The 23,123-nt window shown below is 28.9% G+C and overlaps 2 protein-coding genes across 2 annotated transcripts in view; one reads left to right on the forward strand and one right to left on the reverse strand.

The window, feature by feature from the left end:
* LOC140669207 (gustatory receptor for sugar taste 64f) overlaps window positions 1-20,876 on the reverse strand; it is a 46,455-nt gene extending 25,579 nt beyond the window's left edge. The window contains exon 1 of the mRNA XM_072898827.1: window positions 20,829-20,876. Coding sequence (XP_072754928.1) covers window positions 20,829-20,842 — 14 coding nt within the window. The 5' untranslated portion in view covers window positions 20,843-20,876. The remainder of the gene's footprint in view (window positions 1-20,828) is intronic.
* LOC140669206 (nose resistant to fluoxetine protein 6) lies at window positions 73-22,386 on the forward strand. Its single transcript, XM_072898821.1, has 14 exons — window positions 73-556; window positions 4,028-4,166; window positions 6,136-6,891; window positions 16,281-16,436; window positions 17,297-17,517; window positions 19,290-19,498; window positions 19,944-20,199; window positions 20,543-20,703; window positions 20,786-20,954; window positions 21,130-21,323; window positions 21,409-21,538; window positions 21,617-21,809; window positions 21,887-22,032; window positions 22,189-22,386. Exons 3-14 carry the CDS (start codon window positions 6,618-6,620, stop codon window positions 22,333-22,335), a joined length of 2,256 nt encoding a protein of 751 aa, XP_072754922.1. The 5' UTR covers window positions 73-556; window positions 4,028-4,166; window positions 6,136-6,617; the 3' UTR covers window positions 22,336-22,386.
* Window positions 22,387-23,123: the final 737 nt, after the last annotated feature.

A 23,123-nucleotide genomic window follows, 5' to 3' on the forward strand; every position in this document is an offset into this window, starting at 1 on the left:
GTCCGGCGTCCGTCGTGCGACGCGACGCGACGCGACACGACGCGACACGACGCGACACGACGCGGCGTCGCGCAGAGCGACGCTTTCGCAAGACGCTCTTGTGCAAAGTCTCTTTCTCCGTTCGCGCTCAAATGAATCGATACCTCGTCACGGCGACGGCGACGTCGCACGTGCGACGGATGAATGTCGGCCGTCCTCGATCGGAGTAACACTAATAAAAATTTACCTCGCGATTACAAGGACGGCGAATGCATCGTCCTTGTCGTCATCGTCAAAACACGGCGAACGTAATAAACGACCCGCGCACTTATCGCGGGCTCGCGACTGAAGGAGATAATGGTCGGTGACGCGCGCAACAAAGACGGCGACATCGTTCCCCGATTGTCAACATCTGACTTGGATCCGCTCCGGTCGTCTGACGACGGGTCACAGCTCACGAGCTCACAGCTTTGGCGGTTGGCGGTCGGCGGCGCACGCTTGTCGGCTGAACGCCGCCGAATACTGCCGAGCACCGCCGAGGACGGCCGAGCGCTAACCGGCGCGCATTGAAAGAAATGTAACACATAACGTAGATATTATTTAATATAAAAAACATAAACTTTTTCACATAAGTCCTATTTTTCCTTATTGGATTTATAAACTGTGAGTGTAAAATAATAATTTAATCGTTAGATAAAATCCTATTGAAATATTCAGTTAATTTTAAAAACGACTTACGAAAAAAAATTAGAGATTTCTTACATATGATTTTATATATATATATATATATATTGTATGCTTTTCAATTTGACATAACAACATGTGACACAACATGTGACGTTCTTTGAATACAAATTCTGAGAAATTTCTTTGAAATTTACGCAAGATTTATATAACACTTATATAAGATTTGGCATATATGTTTGTGAATATGCCGACTTCGATAGGAAAACCGATAGGAAAACGTGAGACCACAATGCAAAACAGAAATATTTTGACATATTTACAATTTTGCTTTCACAAAAAATAACTTGTAAAATCATGCTCGAGAACACCTGCAATCTCGCGTAGAAATGTCAAGAATAGTTCGACAAGAGAGCTCGTAAGTAATAGATAATAAATCATCAGTCACGGCATACATATTTGCGGTAATCGTGATTGCTTACAGTATCCCATTGTTAACTCTTTTTATCGTTTTTGTCGACGCGACGCGAGAAAACGGATCGGTCAGGGCATTAAACGAGTCGCCAAGAAGTTCAACAACACACGCGTCCCGTTTACATGCGACATAAAGCGAGACCGCATTTCATTTAAATAAACGACGTAGCATATCGCGCGTGTCATGAGCATACGAGGCGTTGCGCTAATCCTCGATTAATTATTTTTGCTTTTTTTATCGAAAGATCGACTTCTATGAATATATGTATATGTATACATATATACACGTATTGAATATTATTATTAATCCTCCGGTCTGAATTTTTCGTAAAAGAATAAAAAATATCTTTTAGTAAAAACATAACAAAAATATAAATATACTAAAAATACATATATAAACATATAATTATACATATATTAATTTGAGTACTTTTCTTATCAAATTATCTATAATCTATTCAATTTTTATAACGATAGTTGATAGCGTAATTGACATGCAATCTTTATTCAGAATAAAGACACAGGATAATTTTTGTTTAACTCGCTATATTTCTTACTAATAGCATAATTGAATTCATACTGTAATTGACATGATATTACAATCAAGCTAATGTCTTTACCTCGACCAAATGATATGTTATAACAAGAATCCCGATGGAAGTAGCGAATTATCCGCTGATATAAAGCTCATTGTATGATGTTCTTGATAAGATTATGATGTATCCTCTTTTCCGGTGGAAATAGTGTGCGATTTAGCGAATTCTATTTCAGTCATTACGTGCACAGTTTGTTTACTAATTGTAAGCTATACTAGCTTCAAATTAACATTGTAATACATTACGCACAATGCGTCCATATGAATAGTTTATAAATTATTTTTGCACCTGCTATAATTAATGCACGTGACTCGTATGTCTCTGTTATCTATTGAATGAAATTTTTTGAAATACCCAATCTAAGAATGAATATATTCCAATCTCTGAATATACATATATACATTCATAAATACCAAATTCAGAATAAAATCCACAAATCAATTTACAATTCAATTATAAGATCCATTTTAAATAGAGATAACTATGTATTTAAAATAATTATAAATTATAGATTATATTATTATGCAGGGAAAGTAATTATATATCCTTTCATAAATATTTAAAAAAATATTTATGAAACACTATTAGCAAATTAATCTTTTATCACAAAAGATGTTGAACTAACTTTTTCAAATATGCAAGCAAGCTTTAAGTCGTTTAATCTTATCGAAAATTTTCTCCTTTAATTCTGGTGATATGTTTTTGATAAAGAAAGACTAATTTGCTAATAATGCTTTTTAATATTTGAAATAGGTATATAGTTACTTTCTGAACATCCTATAGATTTTATGATCTAATTTTACACTGACAATGAGCTTTCTACGAAACGTAAACAAAGATAGATAAAATTATAGCGGAATTAAAATAAAATCCTGAGAATTCTCTTAAATTCTAAAAAGAGAGGAATTTTTTAATATTAGAAAACAGTTCTATTGAATCAATAAAACTTGAGACCAAAGTTCTCTGATTACAATGCATTCAGCTTATAAAGTATTTGTCAAACCGTTACAGCTGTTGCATCGAAATGATGCATTCATTGATACAACAGTGTTGCAAACAAAAAATATATGACAACACAACCAAATACGTTACATAAAGGGAATCACGATTTGGATTTATCGAACATGCGATAAGTAAACGTGTACTATTTTTTGAACATAAAGTATCACAGTGCGTGACGAGTATTGTCAATACTATTGCAACGAGAATGCGTTGCTAAAGAATGTGACTCGCGGAAGTCCCCGACCCAGTATTACGATTCACATGTTTGTTTAGAAGAGATCTCAAGCTACAATTAAACAGCGTGTACATATTCATTCCATCTTTTAGAAATTTTTTGTACAAGCAAAATGTGTCGAGAGATTTATGCAATAGTAACTTTGAATTAAATGGATAAAGTTTTTTAAATAAATTTTAGCAAGTTTATTTTATTAACTTAATGTAGATAAAATAAATTTCAATTCTCTAAAGTAAAAAATTTAACAGTAAAATACATGCTTACGGATATATTGATACATGTGTATATATGACGTTTGAAAAAAATTGCAGAAAGTACTAATATATACATAATGGAAATTCTTTGATTTTGCAATAATATATTAAATTATAATAAGAAAATAATAAATTAATAATTAATTTTATTAATTGTAATAAATAAATTATTATGTTAATAAAAATAAAGGTGTTTTTAATGTTTAAAAATAGATAATATATTTGAATATATATAGAATATGTATAATCTATTTGAATATATATATATATATATATGTATACGTATTATAAATCTCCTCTCTGGAAAGAAGATACATAAAATCTAGGATTCTGTTCTATAGAATTATTGTTTAAAATATGTGATTTGCAAAAAATAAATTTGGAGTATAATATTTCGCGTGATATATTTTAACATCGACAATACAGTCATGATTCTGCAATTGATGACCAAGTTTCTGCAAGTTGAATTGGGTTAGCATTTAGATTAGAGGATGTTTGTGCAATATATGCATAGTGCAATGACAGCACGTGTCGCGTGATAATTCGATTTTCAAAGTGCCAAAGCCTACATCTTTATACATAGAAGTGGATGAAGTAATACATGCGTATAATTGTAAATGCAAACAAGATAATTAACATGCAATAAGGAACTTGATTATTACGAACGAAAAGTTTTACGTACGAGTTTTATGTACGAAATTTTGTGAAAGATCTTGCACCATGTGTGATATATTTATATCGGTATTCGTAGTCATTGAAAGATTAAATGTTGAACTAACACATGATTAATTCTATATTTTCAGATAGAGATGGGTGAAGGTCTAGTGAAACTTCTTAAAGATGATCAAGAGCCGAAGGTTGATCACCCAAGAGATCAATATCCAAGGCTACATGAAGTCGAATGCCTTCGGCTAAGTTCGAGAAATCGATTGCTTTCGAAAAGTAATTTTCAAATTTAGCTAGTGCATATCTTTTTATAAGTATAATACATATTTTACTATATACATACCGTATTATTTTATTACTCTTGAGCTACTAAATTTGCATGCAATAGTTTTTAATATCTCTACGTATCTTGGGAAAATAGACGAACGTAACACTTCAATGTCTAAATATAGAATAAAAAATAATGCGATATCACATGCATATAATCATTTTATTATGATGATATGTAATTGATTTCTCAATTGCTCGCAAGTCGAAAATATTTTATTTAGTCGAATTACATATATTTTATATATATCTCGAAATAATTGATCTCCTTTGTGTAAGGAATAAAGAAGTTCAAAAGAATCAAACGAAACAAATATTGTACAATATTCGCTTGCCGCGTTTATTGTTAGTTCTTTCTTTTTTGTTATCTAGTATGATTTACTATTTGTTCAGTTATTCTCACATTTATCCGACAGCAGAATTTTTTGACATCTGATTGTGACATTGTCGATCGTTTGGTAAAACAACAAAATATATTTAAGCAATATCAATTAATCAAAAATAAAAATTTGCTCTTTGATTCTCTAATCTCATAAAAAAATTGGTTTCTAGTACAAAATAAACTATATAATTCTTTCTTTTTAAAGATATTTTAACCTTTGAAACTACTATTTTTAAATGTAAAATAAGAGAAGAGAACTAATATGTGATTAACGGACATATACATATTTTAATCTTTGTTTGACTTTGCATTATTTCTCGATTAAAGAGAGAGATGAAAACTCATTTTAAAAACGACTTTATATATAACATAATAATTATACAAATTTTCTTATTCTCAAAATTTAAGCTTTATAGTTTTCCTAAAATGTATAAAATCATAATTTTAATATTAGTATTAATATAAATATTAGTTATATAAAACCTTATTTTAACATAAACATTTAGAGATGTTATACGAAAAAAATGTTTATTTTGTAGAAAATGTTTCTTTTGACTTATAGCTATATATGATAATGAACATTTATCCAGTTTTTGTTTCTTTAGAGACTAATAAAAAGTTTTGAAAAGCTTTTTTTTATTCTATGGTACCTTATATAATGAAATGATCGATCTTTGATGATAATCGCGGTTTTCCAAGGTAGTGACTGTTAATAGAAATTGTGGTCAGTTAACAAAGACGGTAACGGAATGCGCTTCAAGGATAACTTTAATTGTACGCTGATCTCGAGTCATCATCAGCACTGCTTTGCTTATGAATGACCACACTAAACTGCCGTCGAATCTTAATCAATGGTTGTCGCGTAGAATAATATCGAATCTATCTAGACGCACGTGCAGGCTTTGTTGCAATTTAATTTTGCAGCAATATTGTATCAGAAACATTTTCTTCTATATCGACTTTCTTTCGACGATGGCTTAATTTGTCATTTATTTTTATGTAAATATTTTTGTAATCTTTTTTATAATCTTTTTTATCTTAATTAAAATATATCGTATTTTATTTGTATGCATAGAAATATTCTTCCGAATATGAACTCTATCTCTTTAACACGCGTCCGAATAAAAAAGAGATATGTTATTCTCTATTTTTAAAATACGAGAAAATTATTATTTTTTTCTTAATACAAAAATCATGACAAGCATGCAATTTCAATAAAGCAATCAAATAAATACGTCTGTGGCGGTGTATCAATAATCATTTTTTAACTTGTTATTTAAATGCTGATTTTTTTTCCTGTATAGAAAGATGTTCCTGCGAATAAAAACTAATCTCATTAATAACAAAGTTGATCTCATCGGTACGCATCTCGAAATATCGACCTGAATCTCTCATTATATTCACCTTCTTCATCCTTTCGGTCATCCTTCTGCTTTCTCGAATGCTCGAACAAGTATTTTGTCAATTTATAAGCAATATTTTCACATGGTCTATTCACTTTTATTTTACTGACGACCGAGGTCCTTCTTGATACAGAGTGGGAGAGGACGAGCATACGTGCGACAGTATTCAACCCCTCTTCTCGGCCTCCCTATTGGCAAGGTGGCACCAGGTGACTTCGTCGTTACGCGATCGTGCCGCGATCACTCGTTAAGCTCGCCTTCGAACAGCCGGATAATTCGCGAAACACTTGATATAGCCCGTGCGATTTTCTCGATTGATCTAGATCTTGCGCGACGATTCGTTATAATTTCATTCTTTTTATTTATTTATTTATTTTTTTTTGAGTTTCCGGTGACTCGAGCAGATAGCAAATTTCCCAGTTTTCAAAATTTTAGTGAATATTTTCGATGACGTCCGCGCAAGTGCAAACTTGATCCACGATTAATCTTGCCATCTCGGTCCTATCAGTAAGTTGAAAGGTCCCAACGATATCACGATACAATTAAAATTTATCTGTGCAATCTATACTCTTGTGCGTGTAATACTTTTTGGCTCAATCTTATTGGAGGGGAGAAATGGGGACGATTGTGAGAATTTGGGTGATTCTCAGTCTGATCGGTTTATCGCACACAGACAAGTCATCAGTAAATATTTTAGCGCCTTCAGGCAGTCTTAGCACCTTTGAAGAGGAGGACATACTACGTGTGCTTTCGCGCAACAAGACCGATACGACAAAGAACTTCACTTTCGTCGAACTAATTAGTAGTCTCGGCAATTATACAATCGATGCCGAAAATGATATATGGAGTGATGGCAGACTGGAAATGTATCACACGAATCCGCATTACGGTGAGTCCAGAGCGCTATATTTTCACATAAGAAATGAGAAATACAATATCTCTGCTAATAGCTCGTAACGAAAAAAGTATAATTTAATTTCATGTTATTATTAGCAAAATTAACAATATTTTATTTTATTTAGGTAATGATATCTATAAAGTATATTTTGTATAAAGGTAGAGAATTATATTTTAACAAAAAGTGCTAAGTTAAAAATTTTCTTGTCACTCTTTTGTCTGTTAATTATAATCTGTCTGCTAATATCCATAATTATTAGACTGTTTGCGTGGGCGCATTTCAAAGACAAATTGCAACATTGTAGGTAATCGAAACGTATTCGAAGTAAACGAATAAATAAAACTTCTTAGTAAGCGACATATTTTTAATCAAGCGAATCGTGCTCAAATCGCGAACGGGTAAATAATATCGGACTCGTTGACAGGTATGTTGACAAGTTGCACCGTGCTATAAGAGACTCTTATATAGAATTTCTGCAATCGCGGTGCATATCACCATTTATTTCACGGAATACATCAACTTCATCTTTTGAACAAACAATCGTTAATTGTAAAATCTACTCACAATAATTCGAAATTTGCACATTTTCGCATTGTTAAGTATTTCGTAATTAACAAAAATACTATTAACCTTTGATCAACTACGAATGGAGTAAATATAACTTCGTTCGCTTCCTTAGCTCTTGGCATCTCATTACTAATTGACTTTGACGATCGATAAAATTAATAACAGAATCGAAATTCTTTACGATACGTTGGCACAGGAATAACCTGCAGATGCTGCTTTAGCACACGAGTTGTAAAATGTATTACTTCTGCATTTTTGTCGAAGGTCATACGTATTTATTCAAATCGCGTACAGTGATATGCGTATAACGTGAATACCTATTACTGATTCACAAATACATTTTTAGAGAGAGTATCGGCTCTATTTTCTCGTTTCTGCTGAATGTTTAAATAACTCAATCAATGAGAAACTAATATCGAAAAATCATTTATTTATTCGTTCAACTTAAGTACATTTCGTACAACATTTCTTATGTTGCAATTTGTCTTTGAAATACGTCCACATAAACAATTTAACGATTAATGTTAATAAAATTAATCAAAACGACTGTCGCTTATTAAAATTAACAATAAAACATGTTTTTATATATTTTTTTAATCTAGATAAAATTATAATGGCAATATTTATTTATTAATAGACAAGGCAATAAAACATTTTTTAATATTTTTTAAAACTCGATAAAATTGTGATAGCAAATATTTATTTAATAACAGACAAGGCGAAAATTGACATCGATATTTTTTATCAAAAACCAATATAATTTTTCCTTAATAAAAATATCATAGCATAAAGACATGAGTAATTTCTGCATTATAAACAATTTTATTTTTAAAAAAAGTGTGTTTTTTTTTAGTAAATCACAGTTTACATATCTAAATAAATAACATTTCAAAATCTTTATTTAATTTTACGTAAACTTTCATAAAATTTTGGCTTAAAAATTATGAAACTATAAAAAAATATGTGATTAACAGTTAGAATAGTTAATAGTTATTTTTAATTAAATTCTAAGATAAAGAAAAAATTTCGATTTTTCACAAGAAATATCATTAATATCATATTTATCAAGTCTGACCACAGCTCCCGGGAATAAAATCCATATATAATTAAATATATATATATATATATATATATATATATATTTAACTATATATGGATTAATTATTAGGCGTAAAGTACATATACAATCTAAAAGTACTACAAATCCGAATGCTCGATGAATTACATTGTGTAAAATCAGTTATGTAAAACCATTGTTATAAAATATATATATATATATATATATATATATATACATACGTACATGTATAGATATACTCACATACCAAAAAGCAAAAACTTTTGTTTGCAACTGTCAAAAAATATAAACATATTTTCAACAATGCAAAAATATTTTTAATATTTTGTACATATGCATGTTCGAAAGTAATTTTAATCAAGATGTATTATGTGCCGTTATATTACGAATAGTTATGTGCATTAATACGCGTTTGCAACAACGCGAATATATAATATTATAATAGCGACTAAATGTTGAACAGTTCAATGTAGGAAATCAATTTACAAATATATATTTGACATACTTTTAATACAAGAGTCCCCGGTAAACTTAAAAAAAAAACTTAAAAAATGATATCAATATTTCCTTATTATTCATATTACATACTACAGTCTAAATGTAATATAAAATGATAATATACATGTAAAATAATACACATATAATAATATAAAATCTTTCTAAAAATGTGAAATGTGTGCAACATTAATTTATATTTAACTCATTATCTAGAAAAAATGAGTTGAATCAAGATGTTATAAAATCTACTCAGATATAAAATAAAATCTTAACAAAAGTAATTAATTATTAGGCGTAAAGTACATATACAATCTAAAAAAAGTACTACAAATCTGAATGCTCGATGAATTATATTGCGTAAAATCAGTTATGTAAATCCATTGTGAGAATGTAAAATTTGTGTGTGTGTGGCCATATTAGATGTAATATTAAAATTTCATAATACAAAGAGCTGTGTCTATTAATAACTATCTCTCTGTATAAAAATATACATATACATTAAATATATATTTCATTCTTATATCACATTATATTGATGGATTCCCCCGCATATCTATTAATAATGACTATTACTTTTTTTTATACGTTGAGATCGATTTTGACGGAGCAATACAAAAAAATACAATTGCATAAAATTTATCAATGTAAAACCGGTATAATTTATTCAACAACCAATTTTATTTGCAAATTATAAACGTATAGTTGTCGATGTAAATCAAGACTCGATAATTCTGTCCATAAAATCTTATACATTTTGATAAAACATTTTTTCGAGCAAATAAATTCCTGTCAGATTCCTATCAAACTTCGTTTTTACAAAGAAAATTGTATCGATTACACATTTATACATCCGACTTGTATTGAATTTTTTAGAATAATTCATATTTTTTTATTACGTTTGATAGGAATTTCATAGGAATTTATTTTATTGCGGGTATTGAAATATGTTTTATTAAAATATATAAAGATTTTATATGGATATAATACCACTGAATTGTTTCACATTAACAACTACACGTTTATAATTTGTGAACAGAACTGATTCTCGAATGAGTCATGGTTTTAGACTGATTAATGGTATGCAATTGTATTGTTTTTGTCACGCTTCGTCGAAATCGGTCTCATCGAATTTTAACAAAAAATATTCAAACAAAAATACTCAACATTAGTATTAAAAAACGTTCATACTTTCGTTCAAATACAAAAATAATTATTATATTATTTTAAAAATTTATAAGGGAACTGTTAAGAATCGCGTATAATTAGATAATAATACTAATAAATATTTTGACTTATATCATGTTTTTAATTAATTTAACTTTTTCCCATCGAATAATCCGCATACAATAATTAATACACGTGTCATTAATAGCACATGATAGAACAGTATATATGTAATTAAAAATAGAATGTATGTATACGATACAAAATTACACACTGCTATATTAAGCAAATGAGTCATGAATGCGGTTATATCCGTTAAGATTGAGAATACTGATTTACACATAAATTTAAAGTTGAAAAACAGCTTGATATCGTTAATTATCAAAAGATTAAAAAATTCTCGTTGACGTATTGTATTATCAAAATTTTACTGAAATTTTATCCAAAATAGTTTTCCTTTTTATATTGGATTAATATATAATAATGCCTATTGATGATTGATATGTCTCTTAATATTGACAAGATTATGTCAGCTTATGCTTTACGGATTAGAAAAATGCCTTATATCTTGATTGTGTACTATCGTATAAGTTAATGTTGTAATTTTATTCTTATACTCGATAAAAAAAATTCACTGAATCTAATAATAACAATATTACAAGAAAAGACATTACGATAAAAAACAGCTAACAAAATATTTGAAAAAATCTCTTTCGAAGACATTATTTAAGATTTAAGATAATATTTAAATATATATTTGTGCCGATATAAAAAAATTTTTTAAATAATATATAATATAAATATACGTCATATTATACGATATGAAAATATGAAAAAAATATTTATAAATCTACATAAATCTGTGCTTCTTTTATGAAATGCAATTTCTGATAATAAATTAGCATTTATAAGGATGTGAGATTTATAGCTATTTTTCAAAGACGTACACAAACGTATAAATAAAAAAAAAACTGGCTAGACCTGAATATATCTATTGTATGCAATTTATAAAAAATATTTGCGATTAGTCAATGATCAGATTTTAGCATTGTCGAAAATAGAATTATTATTGAAACTATCAAAGGACCAGTTTTTTGATACCATGCTATCTTTTGCTTTATATCTTTTTATATATATTTTATATTAAAAATTTTTTTTCCTTTTTTCTTTTGTTAAAAATAAAAACTGCAATTTACCTTGATTCGCACTTTATTCTATGATTCGACGGACTTTCCTGTTAAATCCTGAATCAGGTAATGGAATTTCCGAAAAAAAATTCGAGACTTTAGTCATAATTTATTAACGTTTCAATTTATGCTTTACAACACTTTTTAATTTGGGTTTTTCATAGCTAAAGGACAACAATCAGATGTCTCAACATGATAAATTACAGAATTATAGAAACATCAATAATTTTAATATTGACATCGCGAATAAAAAACACTTAGTAAGATTTATAATGATCTAATTGTAAGAGAAAAAAATAAATATATTTCACTGATCAACTATAAAATATTCGACTTTCATGTTTAATATGATACTATATGGATATCTTCGTATATAAATTTTTCCTTTTTCTAATATAGATTTTAATTTAATTTAGTTTAGACATATGTTCTATGCTTGTTTTTCAATTATTTTCTCTAGATTTGACAAATAAACTATTTTATATATTATTACTATTAACATTATTAATTGCCATGACATTTAACAGCATTCATCTCCGAAAACGTATAATAATAGTATAAATAAATAAATAAATAAACTAATATCATTATCAAAATTTATCGTGCTCTTCCTTGGATCATAAATCTATTTATAACTACAAGTGGAGTAATGAGGTGACTTAATTAGAATTAGCAGCAATGTTAATGCAATTGGCTTTGTAAGCCGTTGTTTGCAATGCACGTTGCAACCTCATTTATTGCCACATCATATATTGTTAAACGATGCACATTGCGACAAATTTCGTCTCGGGCTGCCACGACTTTGTTCGCGGCTTTTTATGAACCGGGCCCGTAAGGAAAGTAAATATTACCGCATGTGAATTACGTAACGCATGTGGTACACGACGCAGCATTATTATCGATGGACCAAAGGAAGGTCGTGAACGCGGTAGTCTAATAATTCAGGGTCAATATTATTAGAATAGCTATAAAACGATACCTATATATGTATGAAAGAGGTGCTAAAAAAATTAGACAAATGAAGTTATGTGAAAAGATTTCCGTTAAGCATCGACAAAATTCAGTAGCAGATATTTGAGTGAAAGCAGTTTTAGCATATATATAAATACTATTCTTGTCATTTATTTGTTTTCTATTTTTAACAATTATTTAATAATTAATATATGCTATTTTAATGTTGCATTCAATTTTAATTCGCTACGAGAATTTAATAATACAATCGAGAAACTCGACGAATCTCTTAAACCGGTTTAATCATTCAAAAAATATGTAAATTACTAAGAATAAGGTCAAGAGTTATAATTAGAAATTCGGTTTTGAAATTTATGTAGCGAATAATTATCTTTCTAAAGACTATGTATACTATTGATAGAAGTGTATAATCATTTCGAAATTAAAAGTTAAGCTGTTTTTTTACATATTTCTGAAATTTCTAATATATCGAAATCTCTTCTAATATATCTAAAGTCATAAAGTCATAAATAAAAGTATGAAGTCATAATTAAAATGATTAAATCTATTGTATATTAATCATACATTGTCTTTGCGAGAATTGAACTGTCTGTATCAAAGAATAAAGATAACAGATCGTGGTATAATTAACATTTACCGAAAGGAAAATATAAAATAAAATAGATTAATTAGAATAAACATATAATTAAATATAGAAGTATATAATATAATTGAATAAAATAAAACTTGTTATTATAAATCAAATTTTAGATGATTTCGAATATAGATAAAATCGAATTTTAAACGAAAATGAAATATTTCATAAAAGATCAAGATTTTGAGCAGAATAAGTAGCTAATCCGTAATTTTTTTTCAAACGTATTGATTCGTATTTTGAACAATAATGAGATGCTCCGACAAGAGTTTGAGATGTAAGTCGGTGACCTTCGATTAAAGGTGTCAATTACCTTAGGGTCGTGATTTATGTGCACTGTATACACGTGAAGGTGCGTGTAACGGATAAACAAGGACGTCTCTGTACGATTTATGGAATGTACACATACATAATACAATTAAAAGAGAAGAGAGGTTTCTCGTCCAATATTTATACAATGTTTCGTAACATAGCATCAGTTTAAAACATTTCGTGTGCGATATCAGATATTTTTAATTCTTTATCTGAATAAACTTATAACGGATGATGCTAATTCTTTTTATAAATTCTTATCATTGCTGTACGTTGATTTGCCAAATTATCAAAAAGTTATATAATATACTTTAATACTCTTCATATCTAATATATGAAATATATTTTGTTTTTTTTTTTAATAGACTATAATATTAATAAATAATTTTTTTAATAGAATAATTTCAGACACAATATTTTTGCGGAAGATTGTATACGTATATTACATAATTTCAGTAATAAGGATGTAAAAAAGTAGAATTAATAAATTATCAGTAAAAATGGAAAGACTTTTCTTTTAAAACTTTTTTTTTATTTTTATGAATAAATTTTTTAATTATTTTGTTTTTTTAAACCAGCTATGCAGCTGGCAAGAAACATGTTTAATGACAAGCTAATGAAGATGCATAGATACACATCTGATCCTCCTTGTCTACGCGTTAATTGCTTACAACAAGACATAAACCACGGTAAAAGATGTAATATCACCACATTTATAGGACAAGTTAACGCTGCCGATTATTATCATGCGTTTTGTAACATAATTTGTGAAATATATATATATATATATATATATACACACATATATATGTATATATATATATATATATGTATAATATAGACTTTGTACTTAAAAATGTTCTAATTATGGCACGTTTTGCATCATCACGAAAATACGAGATTACCTTATCACTTATTCTCCCTGATCGAGTCAGCGTTTTAACAGCAAAATAAATAAAATTGCATGCTTACTGTGCAATGCTTACGCAATAGCTGTCATTTGATATTATGATACATTGATACTGTGTTCAGATTCTCAATTCATTGCATGTATGTACATGTAAGTAAAAGAATTTATAAACATAAAATATATATATGTAAAACATTCAATGACGTGGTAAAATAATGATAATATACGTGAAAATGCGCATTTGTTCCCTCTGTACTGTACTTATTGTATTGTATTTTATGCGGTTACACAGTTAATCGAGCAAACTACGGCGCTAAGTAATTCCGTTCGCTCGGAGACCGTCGTCGTGGTTTCGACATCGCGTCATGCTTGTCCTCTCTAAACGTCCGGCTTCATTTTGAGTTCAATTGCCACACATTATTGCAAGAAAATGTTATATCACATTATAACAATGAAAATCAGGTCGATCATCCGTTATTACGGAAAGACTGATGATACAATTCAAAGACTATCGCGAGCTCGCTCGATTCTGGTCGAAGATAACATTATTTAATTAATAATCAATGACAAGTATGACAAAAAATATATATATAAAAATGCATACAATTAAAAAATTAGGGAGAGACATAGATCATATTACAATATATTCGATGAACCTCTCAATGCAAAGTTTATGCATCTGTGATGCAATAACTGCAATAACTATGCAAGACCATGTTGCAACTTTCTACAGTCACCCATTGTCGCGCATGTTTGCGCTTTTGAAATCAATTCAATCTGAGTTCACCAATGCAGTAATACTATATATATGTATATATATATATATATATATATATATATATATGTACACATTATTGAAAAGCCTGTATCTGACTTTAACAAATTGATTCTTTTCAATATTTTATAATATAATAGTTAGAAACAAATATTGATATAATTAAGAAAATAGTATCAGAGTCACTTTATTCCCTAAAATCTTCTTAAAATTAATGTCATTTATTTAAAAAATCATAGATTAATTTTTAAAGAGATATACAGAGACTAATATTAAAAAATGAATAATGATAATTATCTGCAAAAATGTGACTGGATAATTTATTATTAAAAAACTTTATTTGTTTCGCAAATATAAAAAATGGATATAATGTACTTTTTATGACGAATTAAAAAACATATCCGCTTTTATCTATAGTTACATTATGCAAAATAACATGTTTTTCGCATATTAAATTTTTTAAAGAATTCTTTCTTGAACTAACCAATTTGTATATATCGGTTCAATGACATCCTGAGAACTCTCTTGAAAAAAATCGTACAATAATCTTCGAATTTTATTATAAAATGTGAAGTCACACGATACAGACCAACGATCTTACATATCTTCAAGAATCCTTACTTATGCGCAATTTTACTGAATTAATTTATCATTTTGTTTACGAAATTTTCAATTCGTTTTATTGTAAAAAATCTTACCTCGTGAAATAAAATTTAGATATATGTATATATATTTAGATATATGTATATATATACAAAAGAGAAGGAAAAATATAAAAAAGAGTAACAGAATCTCAAGTTAAAAAAAAATCAATCTATGTTACGCGTGTGAACATTGCAAAGTAGAAATTGAGTCATGTTTCAAACATAATATTTCTTATGCAACATCCACTGAAATGTGTATTGAGCGACTCGTGCATCAACCCAAAAATTTTGCTTTGTTTTCGTAAATATAACATAGTTTACGAACAACAGGCACGTCGAGAGGTATTTTAATGGCTCTCTCGCATTATCATGTCAATGTCAAAGGAGTTGGGTTTTACGTCGATAAAATTTCTTACTTTCACGTTTGAACCCGAGGCACGTAGTGAGTTTCGTGCGATTTATGTAAATCCCCGACACGATATATTAATTCGAGAAGAAGAGAATGAAAGGTTTTTCTTTCATGAAACTTCCTTCGATAAGTGCGAGCATGTTTTAACACAAAATAACTTCCTTAATTGTTCGAAATTTCCTCGATATCGAAGATATTAAAAAGGAGATGTTCTTTTTTGATTTTTTCAGAAAATTTCCCCGAAGAAATCGATCTCGAGGCACGAAGATTATTGCAAATCCTTCCTGCTTACGATCCTGGTGCAGGTGGCGTCAGCGCGGAATGCAAACAACATTCCGATATCTTTCACGAAGAACTCGCAAAGTTTACATTATGGGCTCTCAAAAGTAACTCAATTATCTATACATAATTCTTAATATTTTTAAAAACACAATCCGCATAATATAGTCAGAAATTTGTAAAATTAAATTATGGAAGTAGTAATTATAAAAGTTACATTATATCTAAGAAATTTCTTTTCAAAATATATTAAAAAATACATAATTGTAAGACTAAACTCGTATTCTCTGTGTGAGACGAACTCTATGATCAAACTTGAAGTGATTGAAAATAATCGAAAATTTAATGAATTTATATCTAATGATCTTTCACAATCGATTCATATGGTTATATAAAGCATTTGTAAATGAACATTGAGTCGTTATTCTGTACGCATAGGACATTTGGCAATGGTTACTTCGAGATATTGGTCTTGCCAGATTTCTCTTTTGTTTGAATATTCACCTTACGATGTATATAAATATGTATGCATGATATCGATATCACTCTATAATTGTTTCTTCAATCAGATTAATATTTCAATATATTTAAAAACTGCGGATGTTTAATTTCGAGATATTAGTCTTATAATTTAATTTAAATAATAATTGAAATAGTGTATTTTACACATGCAATTAAAATGTACGAAATTAATTTCTTAGAAAGTATCTAATGTAAAATCAAATTAAATTATTGGTAAATCTAATAAGAGTCTCCACGAAAAGAAAAATTAAAGACACATGTAAAAATAATTCTCACAATATCTCTAAATATATTTTTATATCATTATCTATAGTTACACTTAATTTAGTCACTTTTGCATAAGGAACTGATTAGCTCACAATAAAATCGTCCTTCGTGGACTTAAATTTATAGCCAGAGGCAAGTCTAGATTTTAATATTTTCATAATATTCATTGATTTTTTAGTGTATGACGCGACCGCGAAGGTACCTTCCGGTCTGCTGAATGGAAACATTAATCAATTCGGTGATTTCGACGAGTGCGTTGGTGTCGAGGGTAAAAATGGTATTCAAGGGCAGTATTGTTTAGCGTATCTACAATTGGATGTCGACCAATCCCGACCGGATCTTAAATACCTGCATCGTCTGCTACATTCGCACTATGCATTCCGTAGTAACATGACTGACGTGAGTGTAATGCACATTTTTGTGATACGCTACGTGAATCGGCTTGATCGATCGTTTTGCAATCAATCACCGCTTCTTATCGCGATATCTCACGTTCATCGACGAAACAACCGATCGCTTTAGCACGTATATATCAAAGAATATATATCAAAGAATATCAAAGTCGTCTTGTTGTATGAGTCAATAAATATTATTCGTTTACTTTTGACAACGTGGGATTGCGATAATGTAAGCAGCTTGTGTAAATATTCTGATAAATATTATGACGACATGTATACACATGAAAACACATTTTCACAAAAATGCTGCTTATTCTCGGTTAATAATGGTAGATGAGTGTATATAACAAAATTAGAATCGGTTAAAAGTCTAACAATAAGTCTTCTGCATGATAATTATTTCTTCATTTAAGCGTAATAAATATTTTTTTCTAAGCGTATTCACGGCATTTTAATGATTCAACGAATCCTCGTGTGCGTTTAATCCTCAATGAATATGTAGTAGACACATAAATCTGTGCCGCAGAATTTATGTAAATCGAAAGAGAAAGACAGCGACGCGGGCGGATGTCGACAAATAAAAGACGTTTACTTGACGAACATCCACGATGAACATACAGAACGACACAGAATGAATTTTAATAGAACGAAACGAGCAAACTACGTACAAGAAAGGACTGTTACTCGCAGAACTTGAAAGCTTGATCTAAAAAGTTGATTTAAATTTGAAAGCGAAAACTTGAGGAATAAATTTGTAGAAGATGGATGTATTACATGAATCTTTCGTAACACTATTTGTAGCGATAAGTATCATCATATGTAATTAGAATCTTATAAGGCTTTTAAATAAACACTGAATTCCGTTAGAATATCGTGGATTATATAAAATTTTTTTTTATATCGACAATCTCCGGTTTATGGTAATAATACATCGTAATATACATCGTAGTACTGTGCTCTGACAATCGTAATGTTGCATGTTGAATGTTGCATGTTAATGCTAATAATGTCTATCATTGTTTATCTTTCGTCTCGGCGAATCGAAGCGTATCAATTTTATCGTTGCTTAACAAGATAAATGCATCAATTATTTTTTGAATTAAATTACTCGTTCCGTCTTCATAAGAATCTTGTAAACGTGATTTATGAAGCATCTCCGTTTGCTTTATTCATATACGTCTTCATAAGCGAATGCTTTAACTGACTTCCGTAAATACAATCTCAAAAGCGCTTATATGAGTATATTAAAATTCTCATTACTATGAAGGTCGGTTATGAAATCGAATCCTTTAAAAAAATATTCTATTATTATTCTGTTTATGCATGTAATCATGGTAATAAACATCGAGTTTTTCCTATATTTTTTCAAACAGTATTTCCGTGAATTTACATATTTTTCAATATATTATAAATATTTATTTCTGAACCAATACTTAATGATAATTTTTCTTTTTTTCACTTACAAAAGAAAGCTTAAGCATGCATACAAAATAATGGAGATGGAGTTTAGATGGCGGAATAAAAATAATATATGTCACACAGTGAAGAGTGTATTATTGACGATACCTAAGACACTAATCTATCAGCTTCATATTAGCAACTTCATATTTACAAGATTTCTACATTGCTTATATATTTAATTTTTTCGTTAATATATAGTTTTAATATCTATCTACGTTGCGACAGATTTACCTTTGTAATCTGACCAACAGCTTTGTATAGTGTGTAATATAAAATTAAGACTTGACATTGTTATTTTATTTTGATATTCAGCCTGGTCATAGAGTGCCGCGTTTTAGCACAGTAAATTGGGCCGTATGTACACCCGCATCATGTACAGCTCAAGACGTGAAAGCCTCTCTTCAACATGCTATTTCCAAGTACACGACTCAAAGTGGTCTAAAAATTACGCTGCATGTGGACGAAGAAATGTGTCAAGTGAAAAAGGAACTTGTTCTATCAAAAGCGACCATCGCTGCTAGGTAAGAAAATACTTGCTTTACACGGAGAAAATTTTATATTAAAAATTATTATGATGTGTAACAGCTGCGGACCATAAAGACATTCTAAAGTAAAGTGCTATGTAAAACTAGAAAAATTACATGTACGTCAATTTACTCAATTCTTACAATTTTACATAGCATTTTAACTTATTATTGTTAGAATGAATAATCCTAATGGTTCACAGTTACTACACACCATAGTAATTTTTAATATAACATTTTTTCCGTGTAATTATGATAAAAATTGCAGTACAAACCCTAATAAAAAATAAACGAATATTAAAGTTGGCAGAAACTTATTCAATTATTTATAATAAATTTCTGTCAATTTTCTTCATTCGCGCTTTTCTAAAACTAAGTAATTACTGCAGATCCTTAATTATAAACTTTCAAAGTTAGATAATTTCCATATCACTTTCCACAGTCTTTTCTTCGCCACCGTGTTCATCCTATCTCTCGTAGCTGCGTATTATGATCATTGCGAAATATCAGTCAGTGAATTACTTCTATCATTCTCTCTGAAGCGTAACGTTCGGAAACTTTTCTCATTGGAAAGACCGCAGGGTGACATAGCGTCGCTCCATGGTATACGATTTTTAAACAGCATTCTACTGATTATAGCTCACAAGAGCATGGCGACGTTTTTTAATCCCTACGTGAACCGGACTTATATGAGTGAGGTACGTCGTTATCAATTTTTAAAGACGAGTGTGTAGAAAATAAATTTAAAATAATATATAAATGTGTATTAAACGTATTTAATTATTTAATAAAATATAATTGCAGGAGATTATAATTGTCTTGAATATAAAAATATAAATAGAAGACATATTTAAAATAAAAGATGTTATTAAAATATACAGAATAGAGAATATTATTTCATTAATATATTATTTTTACTTTGTATAAATAAAAATTTTGTTTGCGATGTACACACATATATACTTTAAATCGATTACTTATCAATCTTTGTAATAGACACAAATTATTTTAATTTGGAAATATGCGACAATTTTGGCGCAGTTTTTAGGTAAATCGTGGTCTGTCATAGCAAGAGCGGCTAGTCTTTATACCGATCCGTTCATCATGTTGTCCGGTCTGTTAACGGCGTATTCGTTCGTAGGCAGATTGAAAAAGACCGGAACATTGAATATTAAGAACGAATACTTGTCGCGCCTACTGAGGTACTGATAATAACGTATATGTTTTAATTAAATAAATGTAAAAAATGTTTTTAGTTTTAATATGCATAATATCTGATTTTAGATTGGTACCGACTTTAGGAGCGCTAATATTATTTTGTACTCACATCATGCCGTACATCGGATCCGGTCCACAGTGGCCGTTGGTGGTGACCAATCACGCGAACATCTGCAAGAAAACGTGGTGGCGAAATTTTTTATTTATTCACAATTATTTTGGATTCGAAAATATGGTAGATATCGCATAAAATGTATAGAAAAAATAATCTTTTACGCGAGAGATAAAATTATTTTTCTGAAATGCAAAAAACAACTTACGTCTAGATTAGTATTTAAAAAAAAAATTGTAATGTTATTTCTACTTGTCTACATACGTAAAAGTGTAATAAATAAAGTTTTCATTTTCAGTGTCTTACGCATACGCATCATGTAGGAATAGACACACAATTGTTTGCGGCTTCACCCATGATGGTGTTGCTCCTATATAAAAAACCAAAGATCGGTGTCATTGTACTTGGTGCAATAGCCCTGATATCTACAATATTGAGATTTTACGTCACATATACCAGATATCTTAACAATTATGTATATTTTGGCACATCGTAAGTAAATCACATATGTCATATTAACATTTAAAAAAATTGACTCCAATAGTCATTATTCATATTCTCCTTTTCTTTTTGACAGAATAAGACAGTTATTCGATACTGCCGATTTCTCCTACTCATTACCATCACATAGATTAACCGTTTACATCATAGGTATCTTTGCGGGATATTTACTTCGGAATATACCTAAGGATTTCAAACTGAGCTCAGTAAGTAGATTGCACTAATTATAAATACACAATATACTTTTTTGATAAATATACTAATTTTTAATGCACGGATTTTAGACAGCTCTCTATACAGGTTGGACTGTGTGCACTATAATGTTCTTGGCGTCTTTTATCGGACCCTCTAAAATGGGATCAATCGATTATGTATACGATCCCATCCATGCAGCTACTTTTAATGCGTTCGCTCCTATTGGATGGTGCGGATTTTTCCTTTGGATAGCCGTAACACAGCATACTGGTAGTTCAAACGGTAATTACTGAAAATCAATAACGCAAAATTGACAATTTGCAAATAATACTCATTTGAAAATAACGTATTAATTACAGGATTTTTCAATAAATTCTTCTCTTGGCGAGGATTTCTTATTACTACGAGGATTAGTTATGCTATCTATTTGACGCAGTTCCCGGTATTTTTCTACAGTGTTGGACAAACCCGCACTGCGGAACATTATGAATTTTTCAGGATAATGGTAAGTCTTCTAAATAAATCTAAAAACAACGTAGAGTCTTCTCAAATATATGTACATTATTTCTTTTATATAATAATATATTCATATACATTCATAAAGTTATTTAATTATATGTAATATTAATTATTACTAATACATCTTTAAATTTTGTTTCAGATAAATTTGAAAGAAATAATATGGATTATTTTTATGTCTATAATTCTCACGCTGTTCTTTGATTCACCGTTCCAAAATTTAAAAAATTATTTATTAAAAAAACCAGTGATGCAAAAAGATAAAACAAAGCCAGTCAAAATAGAATAGAGTTTTTAATTAGAATGATACAGACTAAATATTCTATCTTGATCACAACAGTTTTTTTTAGAATTTTGTACATAGTTTTTATTAAGTTTTTAATCCTATTGATATAATTAATGTATATGAATATTATTAATAGAAAGAAATTACTATGTAAAATTAAGTAAAATATTCATAAATCTTTTTTCTACGAAAAAATAATTAGCGAAATAAATCAAAATATCCTTTAAAAAAAAATTCTCTTTTTTCTTGAAAATCTAGATATGTACTTTGGATATAAATTTTTCCATTTCTGCATATGTAGTTAAACAAATATAACTATTAGTAAATATTAATTACTCATTATTACATACAATTGATAAACTTAACATGTTTACAAAGAATATTATATATTTTACATTTTAGGCAATAGAGTGTCATATAAATTATAATTTATACAGATTGACATTGCATTCTTTAATTCCTCCGGCCTCGCAATAAAAAAATAGAAAAAATAATTATTTAAAAAGTAACAATATTTAAAAATAAAAGCACATGATCAAGATATCTTTGTATCTATAAATTAAATAAAAATGTAATTAACCTAAAGCAAAAACAATTAGCTATAGTTACTACATTTACAATAATAATCACATTATATAATTTATTATATATATTACTAGTACGATACCATCAATGAGAAAAAATAATGTTAATATCTTGTAAGTGTTGTGTATATATAAATGCCTTTGGAATATATTGCTTAGAAAATTTTAGACAATAAAGTATAATTATTGTTGATATTGAATATTAAA

The sequence above is a fragment of the Anoplolepis gracilipes genome, chromosome 9 (assembly GCF_047496725.1).
Source record: "Anoplolepis gracilipes chromosome 9, ASM4749672v1, whole genome shotgun sequence".
Classification (NCBI taxonomy): domain Eukaryota; kingdom Metazoa; phylum Arthropoda; class Insecta; order Hymenoptera; family Formicidae; genus Anoplolepis; species Anoplolepis gracilipes.